Below are 17,440 nucleotides of genomic sequence, written 5' to 3' on the forward strand. Positions count from 1 at the left end.
AGATATGAGAGGAGGAGATAAAAATAAGAGTCCAAAGTGAAAAGCAAATGATTTTTCTCTGATTTGCATTACATCCCAACAAGGGACCAAGGCTGGCACCCCTGGCCCCAAGCCCCACCAACATAGGGACTAGAGCCTCACCCCCTACCAGGACCTTGCAATTACTCACACAATTTATTTCTGTCTTCTCCTTGGTAACAGGTCATCGTTAAACCTGTCTGTGGCAGGGTTAAGAACCTGAGGCTCAGAGAAGCCAAGCAATTGACGCTAAGACGCTAAGCAAGCCAGAGAAAGTGAGTAGAAACCAGTCCCCAGATTCTGCTCTCCACAAAGACACAAACTCATCAAAGGGCAAGGAGTCCTGGGGACCAGAGGCCTATCGTCTACATCTTTTCTGCTTCCTCTGCCCTCAGTCTACAGGCACAAACTGGAGGTAAGAACTGGGCAGCCTCTCATCACCACACCTTTGTTTAAGGCTCTCCATATCTCAGGACATGGGGAGAGAATGTAGTTTGCAGCATCAGGCTCCTAAGTCTCACATCCTGGCTCATGGTTCATCTCTGAGAGTTGCACGTGGCAGTACAAGAACCTGGACTATGGGGTCAAGCCACTTGGGTGCTCACCCTACTTCAGACTCTCTTGCTGTGTGACATTAGTCCAGTCGCTTCCCCTCTCCGGGCTTTGGTAAAACGAGACATTTGTACTAGTGGTTACCAAATTGTGTTTCAAGAAGGCTTTAATTAGTTAGAGGAGCCCCAGGAAACCAAGTGTGTCTTGGTGAGGAGGGTGTGAGTGAAGTGGTTCTGAGGTCCTGCAGAAGTCCACCTTTGACTAAAAGTTTCAAGGATTTTAAAAAACCTGAAAATGTATAACTTCGAAATTGTAAGACTCCAAGTTCTGCTCCCTAAAACCCATGCAGTCCAACACCATTTCCAGTTCTGTTCTCAAGAAGCAAGCAGCCTAGAGGATAATGTCCCCTCAGTGACGCAGGCCTCCCCTCCTCTTCCAGCCTTGATTGTCTTCTTTGGAGGACATTTAACCACAGTCTCTCCTAGGCACCTGGATGGGTGAGATTGTGGGGTGCTGACACCATTTTCTCTGTCTCTACAGCCCTACTTCCTGGCCCCAGTAGCTTCAAAATCTAGGCATAAATAGAAAAGTGTTGGATGTCTGTCCTAGAGGAGCAGTTTCAGATTATCCACCACCCTCTTTTTACAGATGAGACCATGAGGGCCAAGGAGGTTAGGTGACTCTCCCAAGGTCATACAGTGAACTAGTGCTTCAGTGAACACAACAGCCTGGCTTTCACAGGACAGGGGATGGCCAGGAGAGTTGTCTGGGCCCTCATGCGAAGGGCTTGGATTCACATGAAGAATTTCCATTTCTTTTGTTATGAATCATGATCACTGACCTTCCTGCCCTAGCTTGATGGCAGGCTGGGCTTTAGAGAGGGGGATGGAAGCTGGGAGTAGTGGGCAGTCTTATTTTGGTCTTGTGTTCACCTGGGCTGGGCCTCTTGTGAGGAAGCCTGGGTGCACATTGTGGGGCCAGAGTCAGAAGGCAGTGGCCAGAGCTCAGAGCAGCCTTGGGCCCTTCTCTGCCTGGGGTCCACCCTGCCAGTGATCAGCTTCCTCCTCTCATTGGCTCCAGCACTCTTTGGGCTCTCATGGTGGTTTTGGAGGCAGAGAAGTGTCTGTTTTATGTCCCCACCTCCTGTACCGGCTCAGGCAGAGACACCAACTGCCCTCTCCCGTGTTTCAGCATTTATTCACTACCTACCTGAGGCATGAACTCAGGACTATCTTCATCTAACCTCCCAGCCACCCTGTAGAGTTCCCACTGTCCAGACGAGACACTGAGTTTCAGAGAGATGAAGTAATTTGCACGGGTTACACAGAAGTGGTGAAGCTGCTCCAGGGGCCCAGCGTGCTTGACTCCAAATCCAGGGCTCCCTGCCTCACAGGCTGCCTCCTGCTACGCTGACCCAAGTTCGAGCCCCATTTCTTCTTGGTTTGCCGGTCTTGGAGGTCTACCAGCCTCTGAAATTTAGAATCTAATTTCACCTCTCTTTTGTTTTTATGATCACACTCTTCCCCTCCGCGAGCTGCTCTGGTCCCACCCTGGGTTGAGAGTCATTGTAACTTGGGTTACCGTTCTGTTACCCAACCTAACTTCTCACATAGTGGAGCCAACCTAGGCTTCCACCTCTCAAGTAATCTCCTATCCAAACACTTTTACCTTAACCAGAAAATGCATTGGCATTGAAACACAAGAGCTGATTCCCAAGTGCAACTCAGCTGGGGGGATGAACAACGGGAGAAACCTCCATCCCACGCTCCTCGGGCCTCTCTGGGTCCACCTCGTCCTCTTTCCCCTCTGACCTTCCTCTCTCATATCCACCCTAAGGAGCCAAATCCCTGTATATTCTGTCTCCAGAGTATCATTTTGAACTTTATTCCTTATTATAAAATTAATTCATGTTCATTGCAGTAAATGTGGTAAGTTCAGAGAACGTTAGCCAACAAATGTCACCTATGAATCCCACCACCAGAAATGACCAGTGTTAACATTTTCATATATTTCTTTCCAATTTTTGTCTATGAATATAAATCTTTATACTATTAGGATTGGGTCATACTTAGTTTCATATGCTGCTTATTTAACTTAATAATCTATTAGAGCATTTCCTCACAATGTGAAATAGTCTCCAAAATATGATTTTAAAGGTTAGAAGGTATTCAATCATATCAATATACCATAATTTATTGAACCAGTCCCTTATTATAGGATACTTAGGTTGTTTCCAGTTTTCCCTATTAAAAATGGTACTGCAGTAAACATCTTTGATGAAAATCTCTCTCCACATCGCTGATTTTTTCCCTATGCAAAATTCTTAAAAATAAAATAGCATACTGCCAAATTTTCCTGCAGAAGGATTATAGTGATTTATTTCCCGTAGCAATATATGAGAATTTCTGTCTTGCTGTAAACTGGCAAATGCCAGGCATTATCATTTAAAAAGAATTTTGGGCAATTGTATAGGTTAAAAACTATTATTTCATTGATGTTTTAACTTGCAGACTTTAATTATCGTAAAGGTTAAACTTTTGTGGGTTCATTAACCTTTGGAATCTTTTTTTGTGTGAATTTATTACTCATATCTCATTCTCAGTTGTTAGTATTTTTCTTGTTTTAGAAAAGATCTTTGTGTTCTAATGACATTAATTTATCTTCCACATGTAACAAATGTGGGGTTTTTTTTAACCTAGAGAAAAAGAATTTTTATATGGTCAAAAATATTCATCTTTTCCTTTCCATTTCTTCTTTTGTTTTTATACATATGTGAGAGGGGAAAAAATATATTGACATTTAGGCATGGGGAATATGAGTAGCTTGGGCAAAATAGGGACACAGGGAAGTTGGGAGAAAGCCAACTTTCTCTGTACAACTGAGTAGATCACTGGCTCTTGAAGTGTAGTCCCTGATGCTCCTGCATTACCTGGGAACTTGTTAGAAACAAAAATTCTCCAGCTCCAAACTCCGGGTACAAGGCACAGCAGCGTGTGACAAGCCCTCTAGGTGATGTTTATGCACAAAGTTTCAAAGCACTGAGCTAAAGGAATGGGGGTTGTGGCTGGTTACCCAGGTGACAGGGAGTAAGAAGTCCTAGAACAGGGACACAAGGGGAGATGGAAGGAAGTTCTGGGAAAGAGACCAGACCCCAGTACCAATATAGCTGCTGGGGACTAGGAAGGAAAATGCCAGGAAAAACTGCTGCAGAGATTACTTAGGGACTACAACATTAAATATTCAGTTGTACATGGTTTCCTGCTCTGTGCTGCATTTAAGTTACAACTTCAGGGCAAGCCTTACAAATGACAACCTTGTGTTGGTGAGGTTTGGGGCATAAAGGATAAAGAGAATAAGGATGAACAATTGAAGAGGTCAGTACTCACATGAAACAAGGCATTTGGGCAGGGGGGAAGGGTCAAGGATTCAATGAGAGCAGGGATCTGAGAGCAAAGTGATTAGAAATGCACAACGAGCCCCCTGAAATATTGGGGAAAGTAGTAGACTTTTTACAGCAGAAGCTATGTTGCTTTATTTGCATATTAAAGGGAAAGGGGTCATCACCATGTGGCTGAAGGACTTACTTTGAAACATTCAGGTGTTGCTTAAAAAGGCCTTTCTCTGTCCCACCATAAAATAAACATTCAGTCATATATTTACTCCTAAGCTGCTTTATAGTTTTATTTTTGCATTTAATTCTTTAACACATTTGGAATTTATCTTGGTAGACAAAGTGAAAGCACTTTTCCCACCCAGATTATATTTACAACTCTTCCATGCCTCTGATTTATAATAAATAGTAAGCATTTAGTAAACATGTGTTGAACAAATGACAGAATTAATGAACACCAGTGAAGTCTCATTCTCCAGAAAAAGCTAAATCTTAAATATTAACTCTAACTTTTATCCTACATAGCATTGACTTTAATCCCTACTTCCATCTAACCTTAGTCCAATCCCAACAATAATAAAAACCTTAACTGAAATAATGAAAACAATAGTCCAGACCCTGGTCCTAATCTTAAACCAAGGCTTAGCAACCTCTGTAGTCACAAGAGAAAACAGAAAATGGGGTTAACAATAAAGAGAAAAGCAAGGTGTGTCAGGAAAATGAGGCACAGATACCTACAGGCCAGAATGGAACACAGCAGATGGTACTTCCTTGACTTCATCTTCATTTGTATCACTGACTCTCATCTAAATCCTGAACCAAACCCCAATACCACTCAAACTACTATAGGGCCATACCTCGTGGTGCCATCTGCCAATCAAAACTTCCTGTTAGGGAATGTAAATGAGACAATGAGTGTGAAAATTCCTTACATGCCTTCAGCATGGGCACATGATAAATTACATATCCTCCAAAACTCTTTAAACTGGCAGATTACAATGCGGGACGTCAACCAGTCCACCGTGAAGGAATTCATTCTATTGGGCTTCGCCCCCAACCCGAGGATCAATCCTCTGCTCTTCACCTTCTTTCTAGTCTTTTACCTGTTGATCCTTATGAGCAACAGCCTCCTCATCACCCTCATCCACCAGGACTCGCGCCTCCACACACCGATGTACTTTTTCATCAGTGTCCTCTCCATGCTGGACGTGTGCTACACCACTACTACCGTGCCCCAGATGCTCGTGCATATTCTCAGCCAGAAGAGGGCCATCTCTTTTGCTAGGTGTGTGGCCCAGATGTACATCTTCCTCCTTTTTGGGGTCACTGAGTCCTGGCTTTTCTCCATCATGTCTGTGGACAGGTACATGGCCATCTGCCAGCCTCTTCGGTACAAGGTCATCATGAGCCATTGGGTGTGCCTCGCCCTGGTGGGCATCTGTGTGGCCTATGGTGTGGTGGGTGGCCTGTGCTATACCTTCTTTGCTATGCGCTTGCCCTACTGTGGCCCTAATGAAATTGACCACTACTTTTGTGAGGTTCCTGCCGTCCTGAAGCTGGCCTGTGCAGACACATCCCTCAATGACTTGGTGGATTTCATCACAGGCTTCAATGTCATTGTGGTGCCACTCTCCCTGGTTGTCATCGTCTATGCCAACATCTTTGCTGCAATCATGAAGATCCACTCAGCCCAGGGGCGGATCAAGGCCTTCTCCACCTGTGCCTCCCATATCACTGTGGTCACCATGTTCGCCATTCCATGCATCATCATGTACATGAGCCCGGGCTCTGACTCCTTGTCAAACAATGGCAAGAAAATGGCCCTTTTCTATAATATTGCCACAGCCTTCCTCAACCCTGTCATCTACAGTCTGAGGAACAAGGACGTGAAAAAGGCTTTTCTCAAATTGATGAGATGGAGCAGGGCCCCAGAGTGATTCTTTAAAGCTGAGGAGTTGAGCAAAGCAGGACTCACACTCACCAGCTCCCTGAGGACTCTTCCACGAGACCTGGAAGAGCTAGACTCCATAAAGCTAACTCTTCACCCTGGTCCTCGTGGGAGGGACTAGGATGCTAAGACATCTGTAGAATCTATGGTGATGTATTTTGAGATGGAGATGATTGTGAAGATTGAGCACAGTGGTCAAGAGCCTAAACTTCAGTGCCAGACAGACCAGGATAAGAGACTTGGTTTTACCAATAACTAGATATGTGAATTTTTGCAAGTCATTTAACTACTCTAAGGGTTGTATCTCATCCTCACAAGGAAGTTGTGATGATTAAATGAGATAATATATATGAAAAGTGCTTAGTACAGAGCCTGGCATATAGTAATCTTTCAACAAATGTTAGTCTTAATTTTTAAAATGTATTACTCAGGGAGCAACTACCAACAAATAATGAACTAGGATCTTTCTGAGCGGTGGAAGTAACTGGAGCCCTAGAGAATAAGGAAAATGGCAAGAGCAAAATAAGTAAGAATTCAAAAACTGAAATGTGGAGAATCTTAGGGTGAGAAAGAGACTTAAGAAAAAGGAAATGAATCTATATCTACCCATCTACAAACCGCCAGTTACAACATCTGAGGTTGGTTGAAATTTTCTTAGAAAAGGGAAAAATACTGTTTTATGACCATTTGTTTTTGTTTATTTGTACTTTCATATCTCTTGCTTTCCCCTTTCCCTTGTTTTTAATAAAGTTCATTTTGGAATACTATAGCCTGTTTTGGATGATCTCAAGGAAGAGGGACCCTGTCCACTTAAGGATGAGGGAAATTAGAGAGGGGCGAGTGGACATAATGTTTCCCTCAGATGCAAACTTTAGGGAGTCCAGAGAGAGGTTAAAAAATCATGTGGAGTTTTTTGCTCTGTTCCCTCTTATTTGGAGGGACTTTCCCCCAAACTCTGCTTATTCCTCATAGAATCTTTACAAATGTAACTTGTTTTTTCCCAGGCTTCACCAATCTGCAGGGTCACATCACTGAGCAGCACCCATGTTTATTGGCTTTTGCTTCTGGTTGCTGCTGCAGAAACTCCGTCACCCAATAAAACCATCCCCATGACGTTTTTAGGGACATCTCCCATAAGCTAACATGCAGCCCCATTGAGTTCTTCTTTCCCAGGCCCATGCTAATGCACATACCTATGAAAGTCCTTGCAAAAAATAAGTTGAGCTGGCCAGAATTATTTAACATGAATGCCTGTGCCCTCCATGAGAGGCCAGAGTCCATGCCAAAGGTATAGGTTCACAATGTCCTCAAAGATATTACCCTATCCCACTGTCCAGAAGCCATAGAGTTGTATAAATAATGAAGCAAAAGTAAAGGCAGATAAAACAGAGCATATAATTTTAACATACTTACAGACACACGGATAATATCATTAACTTAGAAAGAATGCTTACAAATTGGTAAGAAATATATGAACACCCTAGAAAACTGGCAGCAGATATGAACAACTCATTAAAAAGAAATCTAAATCATCAGTAAACACCATAGTAGGCACCAAAGAAATGCAAATTAAAATATCGATGAGATAGAGATCCAAGGTAAACACTGTGCCTGTGTCATTCCGTGAACACATTAAAATTACAACTAAATTATAGAACAATCAACCTGGAGAACCATCTGAAGTCTAGCTGAACAGAAGTCCCATAACTACAAATATAAAGAAGAAGCCATGCGAGACTGGTAAGAGGGGTGGAGACATGGAACAGTCCCCAAACCTCCCTGTGGTGGTTGAGAATCAGGAGGGATACTTTGACCATGGAGTATCCCCACTGCAGGAGTGAGGGACCCAGCCCCTCACAACAGGCTCCCCAGCCCAGAGTACTGGCGCCAGGAAGAGGAGCCCCTACAACATCCAGCTGTGAAGAACAGTGGAGATTCCAACCATTTGGGTAAAATGAAAGGCTGTGGGAAACCCAAACATCCTCTTAAATGGCATACACAGAGACTCCCTTGCTTGCAGGCACTCACCTTGGGCTCCAGCGGAGGGAGAGCGACTTGGGGCCTCAGAGACATACGGGGGCAGATTGAGGAGTATGGCTTCAGGAGGAAGACTGGAGGACAGTCAGCACTTTCCAGTGAGCAGTCCTCTTCCCATGCAGCCAGCAGGTGGGTGCCATCTTTGCTATGTTGAGCCCACTCCCACAGGCCGAATCTGAATCTCATTGGCCTGGTGAGCTCTACCGCTCTGCCTTGTTGACTCAGCTGGGGCCCTGCTCCATCCAACTCAAGCACAGCTGGAGGCACTTTCTCCATGAGAAGCCAGCATCTCCAGCACTGCACTCTTTCTTGGAAAATTATTGGAGTCCACGGGCCCCAGGTGGGCAGCAACTAGCCTAAGACTTTTGCTGAGTCACTCCAGGATCAGCACTGGCACCAAACCAGAGTCTACATTAATCTGGTGACCACAACTCTTCCCACTCTAGTGATTCCCTGAGGCCCTGCCTCACTTAACTCGTGTACTGCATGAGGCTTTATCAGTGGCTGAACCTTAAGGGAGCCAGCAGGTGGTAGCAGGCTTCTGGGTGTCCTGGCATTTTGTGGAGCTACCCTAGGCCAGATACTGGTGGCAGCCATCCTCGGTTCTCAACATGGCCTCTCCTACATGCCTCCAGGTTTAGCACAGGCAGTGAACAACTGCAGATCACTTTGTAGCTTCTCCCAGGTAGCCCCTGGCCAGTCACAGGCAGTGGATGACCTGGGCCTGCATGGGGGCCCCTCCCAAGAGACCTCAGAAGCAACATACTTGGAAGTTGGCTTTAGACCACAGCAGAGCAGTGCTCAATTAGCCCCACAAGTGGCACACACAAAGGGTGGTCTCAACAGGCACCAGAGCCTACTGGGGTAAATCCCACTCAGTGGAGTAGGCCTCCCACACAGCAGCCCATAAACTGTGGACATGGCCAAACCCCACAGCCAGTCAGCCTGAGGGTCAATCCACTCACTGATGTGCCAATAGCAATCAAGGCTCAACTATAACAGGAGAGCACACAAAACCCGCACAAGGAACACTCCTGGAGCACCCGGCTCAGGTGACCAGGAAGACTGTACCACTGGGCCCCACAGGACACCTACTATATAAGGCCACCTGGCCAAGCCTGGGAGACATACCAATCTACCTAATACATACAAACAAAAAGAAAGGCAGCCAAAATGAGAAAACAAAGAAATGCATTCCAAATGAAAGAACAGGAGAAAAATCCAGAAAAAGAACTAAATGAAATGGAGGCAAGCAACCTACCAGAGACAGAGTTCAAAACAATGGTTATAAGGAGGCTCAAGGAACTTAGTGAGAACTTCAACAAAGAGATTGCAAGCATAAAAAAGGACATAGAAACTATTAAAAAAAGAACCAGTCAGAAGTGAACAATACAATAACCGAAATGAAGAATCCACTAGAAGGAATCACCAACAGATTAGATGAAGCAGAGGATCAAATCAGCAATTTGGAAGACAAGGTAGCATAAAACACCCAATCAGAACAGCAAAAAGAAAAAAGAATCCAAAAATAATGAGGGCAGTTTAAGGGACCTCTGGGACAACATCGAGTGCAACAACGTTCTCACCATAGGAGTACCAGAAAGGGAAGAGAAAAAGCAAAAGACTGAGAACCTATTTGAAGAAATAATGACTGAAAACTTTCTTAACCTGGTGAAGTAAATAGACATACAAGTCCAAGAAGCATAGAGAGTCCCAAACAGGATGAACCCAAACAGACCGACATCAAGACACATTATAATTAAAATGGCAAATGTTAAAGACAAAGAGAAAAACCCTAAAAGCAGCAAGAGAAAGGCAACTAGTAACTTATAAGGCAGCGGTTCTCAACCTTCCTAATGCCCCTTAATATAGTTCCTCATGTTGTGGTGACCCCCAACCATAAAATTATTTTCGTTGCTACTCTATAACTGTAATTTTGCTACTGTTATGAATCGTAATGTAAATATCTNCTCTATAACTGTAATTTTGCTACTGTTATGAATCGTAATGTAAATATCTTTTTGTTTTCCGATGGTCTTAGGTGACCCCTGTGAAAGGGTCGTTTGACCCCCAAAGGGGTCGCGACCCACAGGTTGAGAACCGCTGTAGGCAACAAGTAACCCATAAGACTGTCAGCTGATTTCTCAACAGAAACTTTGCAAGCCAGAAGTGACTGGCAGGAAATATTCAACATGATGAAAAGCAAGGACCTAAAACCAAGACTACTCTACCCAGCAAGGCTATCATTTAAAATTTAAGGACAGATGAAGAGCTTTCCAGACAAGAAAAAGCTAAAGGAGTTCATCACCACCAAACCAGTATTACAAGAAATCTTAGAGGAACTTCTTTAAGACAGAAAAAAAATCAAAATTTTGAAAAATAAAATGACAATAGCTAGATATCTATCAACAATTACTTTAAATGTAAATGGATTAAATGCTCCAATAAAAACACATAGGAGGGCTGAATGGATAAGAAAATAAAACCCGTACATATGCTGCCTACAAGAGACTCACTTCAGATTGAAATACACACAGAGACAGAAAGTAAAGGGATGGAAATATTGGGTTGTCGGGAAAGTCAATGAAAAAATGGATAAAAAGGTGGTGGTACATATATAGAATGCACTATTGCTTGTCATGGAAGGGAATGGGTTCTTGCCATCTGTGGCAGCATGGATGGACCTGGAGGGTGGTGTGTTGAGTGGGGCATACTATACAGAGAAAGACAGATGCAATATGATTTTGCTTATATGTGGAATCTAAGAACAAAATTAACAAACAAAACAGAAACAAACTCATAGATACAGAAAACATCCTGATGGTTGCCAGATGGGAAGGGGGTTGGGGATGTAGGTGAAAGAAGGGGAAGGGATTAAGAAGTAAAAATTAGTTGTTACAAGGTAGTTCTGGGGATGTAGGGTATACCTCAAGGAATATAGTCAGTAATATTGTAATAACTATGTATTGTGTCAAATGGGTACTAGATTTATCAAAGTGATAGATGGGAGGGGGCTTGGGGGCAGGGTGAAAAAGATGAAAGGATTAAAAAGTACAAATTGGTAGTTACAAAATAGTCATGGGGATGTAAAGCACAGGGAATATAGTCAATGATATGGTAATAACTATGTATAGTGCTAAGTGGGTACTAGACTAGTCAGGGGGATCACCTCTTAAGTTATATAAATGTCTAACCAGTATGCTATATGCCTGAAATTAATATAAAGTAATATTGAATGTCAACTATAATTGATAAATTTTAAAATGGGGGAAGGGGAAGAGGAAGGGGAATAAGTGGCCCAAATTTCCAAGTATATTAATAAAAAAAATAAGTCATGGGGATGTAATGTACAGTATGGGGAATATAGTCAATAATATTGTGATAGCATAGTATGGTGTCAGACTTATCACGGTGATCACTTCTTTCAGTATGTAAATGTTAAATAACTACAGTGTACCCCTCCCTGAAACTAATATAACAGTGTATGTTAGTTATGTTTTTAATAAAAATATTTTTTTAAAAAAGAACAGAAAAAGAAATAAATAAAAGATGTATTCACCACCCAGAGTCAGTTCTCCTTCCATCACCGTATATTTTACCCCCTATGCGTAGATGATGTATTATAGAATTGTACACTTGAAACCTATATTTTACTAACCAATGTCACCCCAATACATTTAATAAATTAATTAAATTAAATTTTAAAATGTGTAACAAAGTTTTCAAATAAAACAAAAAAGGACAGTACCAGTAAACTTAGTCTTTCTTGCCCCTTACCTTTCTCTTACTACAAGCCTGGCAGTGACTGAAGCCACAGGGAACTGGGATGAAGAACTGACAAATGAAGGGATGAAGAAATGTGTCATACTTCCCCCCTTTATTGCAGGCAGCTAGCTATAGCAAGCCTAATTCCATCTGAAGAATTATGGAAGGCATTCTGCAGGAAGTAAAAGTCAAACTGGTCTTTGAAGAGTGGGTCGATGCCAACTACAAGGGAAGTGCAGGAAAGAATGTGTGATGCAGAGGCAGCATCATATGTGAAGACATTTACATCGGGCCGTTAGCATGCAATAAAATATTCTATATGAAAAGGAAGGAGAATCTTAGACATAGGCAAACAATGTACACAATATGTCTGGGAAAAATACTTGGGTGGATTGACCTGAGAGTGTGCATCTGAGTTGGGATTAGGAGAGAAGTTGAAGAGGAAAGCAGGGCTAGGTTAAAAAAGACTCCCTAAACCATGATACGAATCAAGGACTCTACCCTGGGAAATGTGGAGCTTTAAGATCATTTAATGTAGGGAAATAAAATGGTTTGAATTTCTAAAATATCACTTTGATGGCTGGTGTGTGGAAGGGACTGGATAAGAGATCCTAAGGATAATGATACCCAGAAAGAGATAACCCAAAACTGGGTTGTCACGACTGGTAAGAGATGTGGGAAAGAGACAATACTATGGGCATCTAATGAGTAGAAGCCAGAGATATTGTTAAACATCCAACAATGCAGGGCACATCTCCCCACAATAATGAATTATCCAGCCTACAATGTCAGTAATGCTGAGGTGGACAAAGGCAGAACTATAGGAGCATGGGTTCAGATACAGCCCCTATGGTTGTATATCTATGTACAAACCTGAAAATGGGTCTGCTTTGGTTTTCAGTGGCATTCTAGCATGGAAAGAGACCTGTTTGGGGGGTCAGAGTCCTGGATTCATGTCCTCATTTCACCATATGTTATTTGGAACAAGCACACTCTGTCTGAGAAGCAACATTTTTATTTGTGAATGAATAAAAATTGGCTTAAGGAGGTTTCTCTTATTAGCCTGACCAATGTGTCTGCTCTCTGAAGATCAAAAGAACAAGATATGCCTCCACTTGCAAGGGATTTTTATACATGTCACACAACATGTTTAGTCACTATAGTTTAAATATAGCATTTAATGGCCATAAAATTCAAAGTGCTTAATGAAACAACTAAGGAGCTCAAAAAAGAGATTCAAGAGTTCATTAAATACATGATATGACATCTAGAAATAAGATATAAGCTGGGATAACTCTGGAAAGAAGTGAAAAATAAAAATAAAATGACCATAGAAATGAGGCCATACTGCATGCAGCAAAAAGGAAGCCAGATATTGCTAAAAACCACATCTAGGGACAAAGAAGTCAGAACAAGAAAAGTAAGTAATTGAAATGGAAATTAACCAAGAATTTGAAAGGATTATAGAGAAGTGATAAACATGTAACACAAATAAACAACATACACAATCAATTGGCATCTTTGAAGACTAAACTGAATATATGTAACAGAAATTAAAGTTTAATATATAATGCAAAAAAATTTTTTAAAGAAAAATAAGCTTTGACTCCACAAACTGAAAGGTAACTCAACACATTATGCTAGTAAAAACTGATATAAAAGAGCAACAAAGAAGCATATCCTAATAAGTATACTATGCTTCAATGATAAATAAAATCACCTTTGGAAGATCCAAAGAAAAAAACTCTTATCAGGGAAAAATATTAGACTTGCCTCAGGCTTTTTCACAACATCATTTCATGGCAGAAAGAAGGGGACATTGGAATGATTCATACCCAAAGTTTTCAAATGTGTGACACAAGAATATTATATCAAGCCAAACGTTTATCTGATACATGGGTAACAAACATTTTTATATGCAATTCAGAAAATACAGTTTTCAGGGCCGGCCGAGTGGCGCGATGGTTAAGAACTCGCTTGGGATGCCAGAGGGCCCCGGTTCGGATCCCACATATGAGGGCCAGTGACACTGCCCTCTACAGCTAAGATGCTGAGCGGCGGCTCGACCTGGAGCTGGGCTGCCGTGGGTTGCTGGCGACGGCGTAGGCTGCAGTCCCTGTGGCGGTGGGTTGCCATGGGCTGCCGCGTGTGGCCAGCAGCCAGCGTGAGCGGCCAGCAGCCGCAGTGAGCGGCCGTCCGGAGGCCTGCGACTGATCTGCCTCGCCAGGGAAGAGCGCAATGATGGTGCCAACTTGGGCCAGTGAAGCGGCGTCCTCCACAACTAGATTGAAGAACAAAAAAACGACAGCAACTTGTCTGTTCCCCTTCCCCTGATTCCCCAGCACTGTTCCCATCCCCCCAATTACCCAATAAAAATCTTTAAAAAAAAAAATACAGTTTTCATGATCCTTTGTTGAATAAATAACTGAAGCATGAATTTGGCCAAATAAAAGCTAAATGGAGATACTATGGATGTAAGCACTGAATTGATTTAACTAAGGCTATATATTTACTCTGTAGTATTAACAATAAAATATTGTAGAGATAATTGTCATTATTTGGCCTTTCTGTTGTTTCCCTGGGAGACACCACTTGCATGGCTACCTTTATTTGAACTGACTTGGATCTTTCATCATACAAAAAGCCTTTTCTCCAGGGATATATCTGGAAAACGATGAAAAGTAATTGATTAACTTCACAGGTAGTGGAAAAACAATTGGGACAAACAATAGTCAAAAAGCTTAAAAGGAAAAATTGGGGAATGAGATGTCTATTGAGACTTTGAAAAGCTCCGATATATGTGTAGAGCTGTGTGCATGCTCATGGCTATGGGTATGCTCACAAAGACCTGAAAAGGTCCTAAGCTCTCACTTTGAACTGTCCTTGAGGCTGCTGAACAATCAGGAAGTAAGAGCTAAGGCAGAGTAGTCAATTGCCTGCAGAGTTCAGGGCCTGCCCCACATGCACATAGAATCCTCAGCAAAGAATGGGAAACTTTTTGGTTCCAAGAGTTTAAGGAAATCTCTGTCCAATCATTGTCTGGCCATTAAGCTAACTGAGCAGAGATGTCAGTAGCCTGTGACACATGACAAAGAATACAGGCTTTTCCAAATCAGCTCAGAAAAGTAACAAAACAAACATTAACAAACCCTAGGGAGCAAGGAGAATCTTATTTTCAGAGTTTCCACATTATACTATATCCAGTTTTCAACAACAACAAAAATGTGACATGAAAACAAACTGTGGCCCATACAGAGGGAAAAATGATATCAATAAAAATTGTCCCTGAGGAGGCCTAGATCTTGAGCTTATTAACAAGGATTTTAAATCAGCTATATTAAACATGTTCAAAGAATGAAGGGAAACCATGCCAAAATAAATAAAGGCAAGTATAAAAACAATGTATCACCAAATAGAAAATATCAGTAAGGAGACAAATTATAAAAAAGAGCTAAATAAAAATTCTAGAGTATAAAAGTACAATAACTGAAATGAAAATTTCACTAGAGAGGCTCAATAGCATATTTAAGCAGGCAGAACAAAAAAATCAGCAAACTTGAAGGTAGGTCAACTGAGATTAAACAGTCTGAGGAACAGAAAAAGAAAAAAAAGAATGAAGAAAAATAGACTGAGCCTCAGAAATCTATGGAACACCACAAGTTTACCAACATATATTTAATGAGAATCCTAGAATTATCAGAGAGAAAGGAGCAGAAATAATATTTGAAGAAAAAATGGCCCCAAACTTCCCAAATCTGATAAAAAAAACCAACACCAAAAACATTATTCTACACATCTTAGGAGTTTAATAAACCCCAGGTAGAATAAACTTAAAGAGACCCACATCTAAACACATCATAATCAAACTGTCAAAAATCAAAGATATAATCTTTAAAGAAAGAAGTGACTCATCACATACAAGGGATACTCTGTAATCATAGCTGTCAGCAAAACCGCAGAGACCAGAGCCAATGGAATGACAAATTTAAGATGCTGGAAGAAAAATACTTTCAACCAAGAATTCTATATCAAGTAAAACTATTCTTCAAAAATGAAAAAGAAATTAATGCATTTCCAAATAAACAAAAACTGAGAGAATTTGTTGTTGGCAAACCTATCCTATAAGAAATACTAAAGAGAGTCCATCAGGCTGACATAAAAAGACATTAGGCAGTAAATTAAATCTGCATGAAGTAATAAAGAGTACTGGTAGAGAAAATTACATAGGTAAATATAAAAGTTAGTATATGTATTTTTTTGTTAACAAATGTTTTCTCCTGATTTAGAAGACAGTTGCATAAAATAATAATTACACATCTGTGTTGATGGGCACACAATTAAAAAGATGCAATTAAAATGTAAATAAAAGCACAGATGTGTAGGGAGGGAATGAGGTATATAACAGCAAAGTTTTTGTTTACTATTGAAATTAAGCTTCAAAAGATTAGATGGTTATAAGTTCAGGTATTAATTGTAATCCCCAGGGGAACCACTAAGAAAATAACTCGAAAACTATCATTAAAGAAATGACAAGGTAATTACATTGGTAAACTAGAAAATACCTGCTTAACACAAAAGAAGGCAATAATGGAGGAATAGAACAAGAAATCCATAATCCAATAAAAAAACACAAAACAAAATGGCAGACATAGATTCTACATAGAAAATATTACAAACCCTGTATTTAATAATGGGTTAATGTCTAAAATTTGTAAAGAATTCATATATCACAATAGCATAATAATAATAATAATAATAATAATAAACAACCACATAATCAAAACATGGGTAAAGAGTCTGAATAGAAATTTTTCCAAAGAAGATATACAAGTAGCTAACAGGTATATATGAAAAGTTGCTAAACATCACTAATCATCAGGGAAATGAAAATCAAAACTGTAATGAGGTATCACCTCATAACTGTTAGGATGGCTATAATCAAAAGGAAAAGAGATAACAGGTATTGACAAGAGTGTGAAGAAAAGGGAACCCTGGTGCACTGTGGGTAGAAATATAAATTGGTGCAGCTCCTATGGAAAACAGTATAGAGGTTTCTCATAAATTTAAAAAATACAACTACCATATAATTCAAAAATTCCACTTCTGGTATACAACCAAAGGAACTGAAAACAGGATACTGAAAAGATATCTGTACTCCTATGTTCAATGCAGCACTATTCACAATAGCCAAGATGGAAACAAATTAAACGTCCATCCACACTTGAATGGATAAAGAAGATGTGATGCATATATATATTATATGACTATTATTCAGCCAGGAGAAAAAAAAGAAATCCTGCCATTTGCAACAACATGGATTGACCTTGAGGGCGTTAAGTGAAATAAGACAAATACTGTATGGTATCACTTACATGTGGGATCTAAAACACAGAAAAGGAAAATGTCAAAATCATAGAAACAAAGGGTAGAAAAGTGGTTGCCAGGGTTAGGGATCAGGGGAAATAGGGAGAGGTTAGTAAACGGGTACAAAATTTTAACTATAAGATGAATAAAGTCTGAGGAGCTAATGTAAAGCATGATGACTATAGTTAATAACACAGCATTGCAGAATTAAAATTTGCTAAGGCAGTAGAACTTAAATGTTGTCACAGAAAAACAAAAACAAAAACAAGATAAATGTACGAAGTGATAAATGCTAACTAACTAGATGGGGGGAATCCTTCCATAATGCATATGTACATCAAGTCACCAGGATATACACTTTATAT

General features: G+C 40.8%; 1 protein-coding gene across 1 annotated transcript; it reads left to right on the forward strand.

Moving 5' to 3' along the window:
• The first annotated feature begins 4,959 nt into the window (after nucleotides 1–4,959).
• Nucleotides 4,960–5,898, forward strand: LOC109383380 (olfactory receptor 2G3-like). Its single transcript, XM_019643728.1, has one exon. It carries the CDS (start codon nucleotides 4,960–4,962, stop codon nucleotides 5,896–5,898), a length of 939 nt encoding a protein of 312 aa, XP_019499273.1.
• The last annotated feature ends 11,542 nt before the right edge of the window (nucleotides 5,899–17,440 follow it).

The sequence above is a fragment of the Hipposideros armiger genome, unplaced genomic scaffold (assembly GCF_001890085.2).
Source record: "Hipposideros armiger isolate ML-2016 unplaced genomic scaffold, ASM189008v1 scaffold_82, whole genome shotgun sequence".
NCBI lineage: Eukaryota > Metazoa > Chordata > Mammalia > Chiroptera > Hipposideridae > Hipposideros > Hipposideros armiger.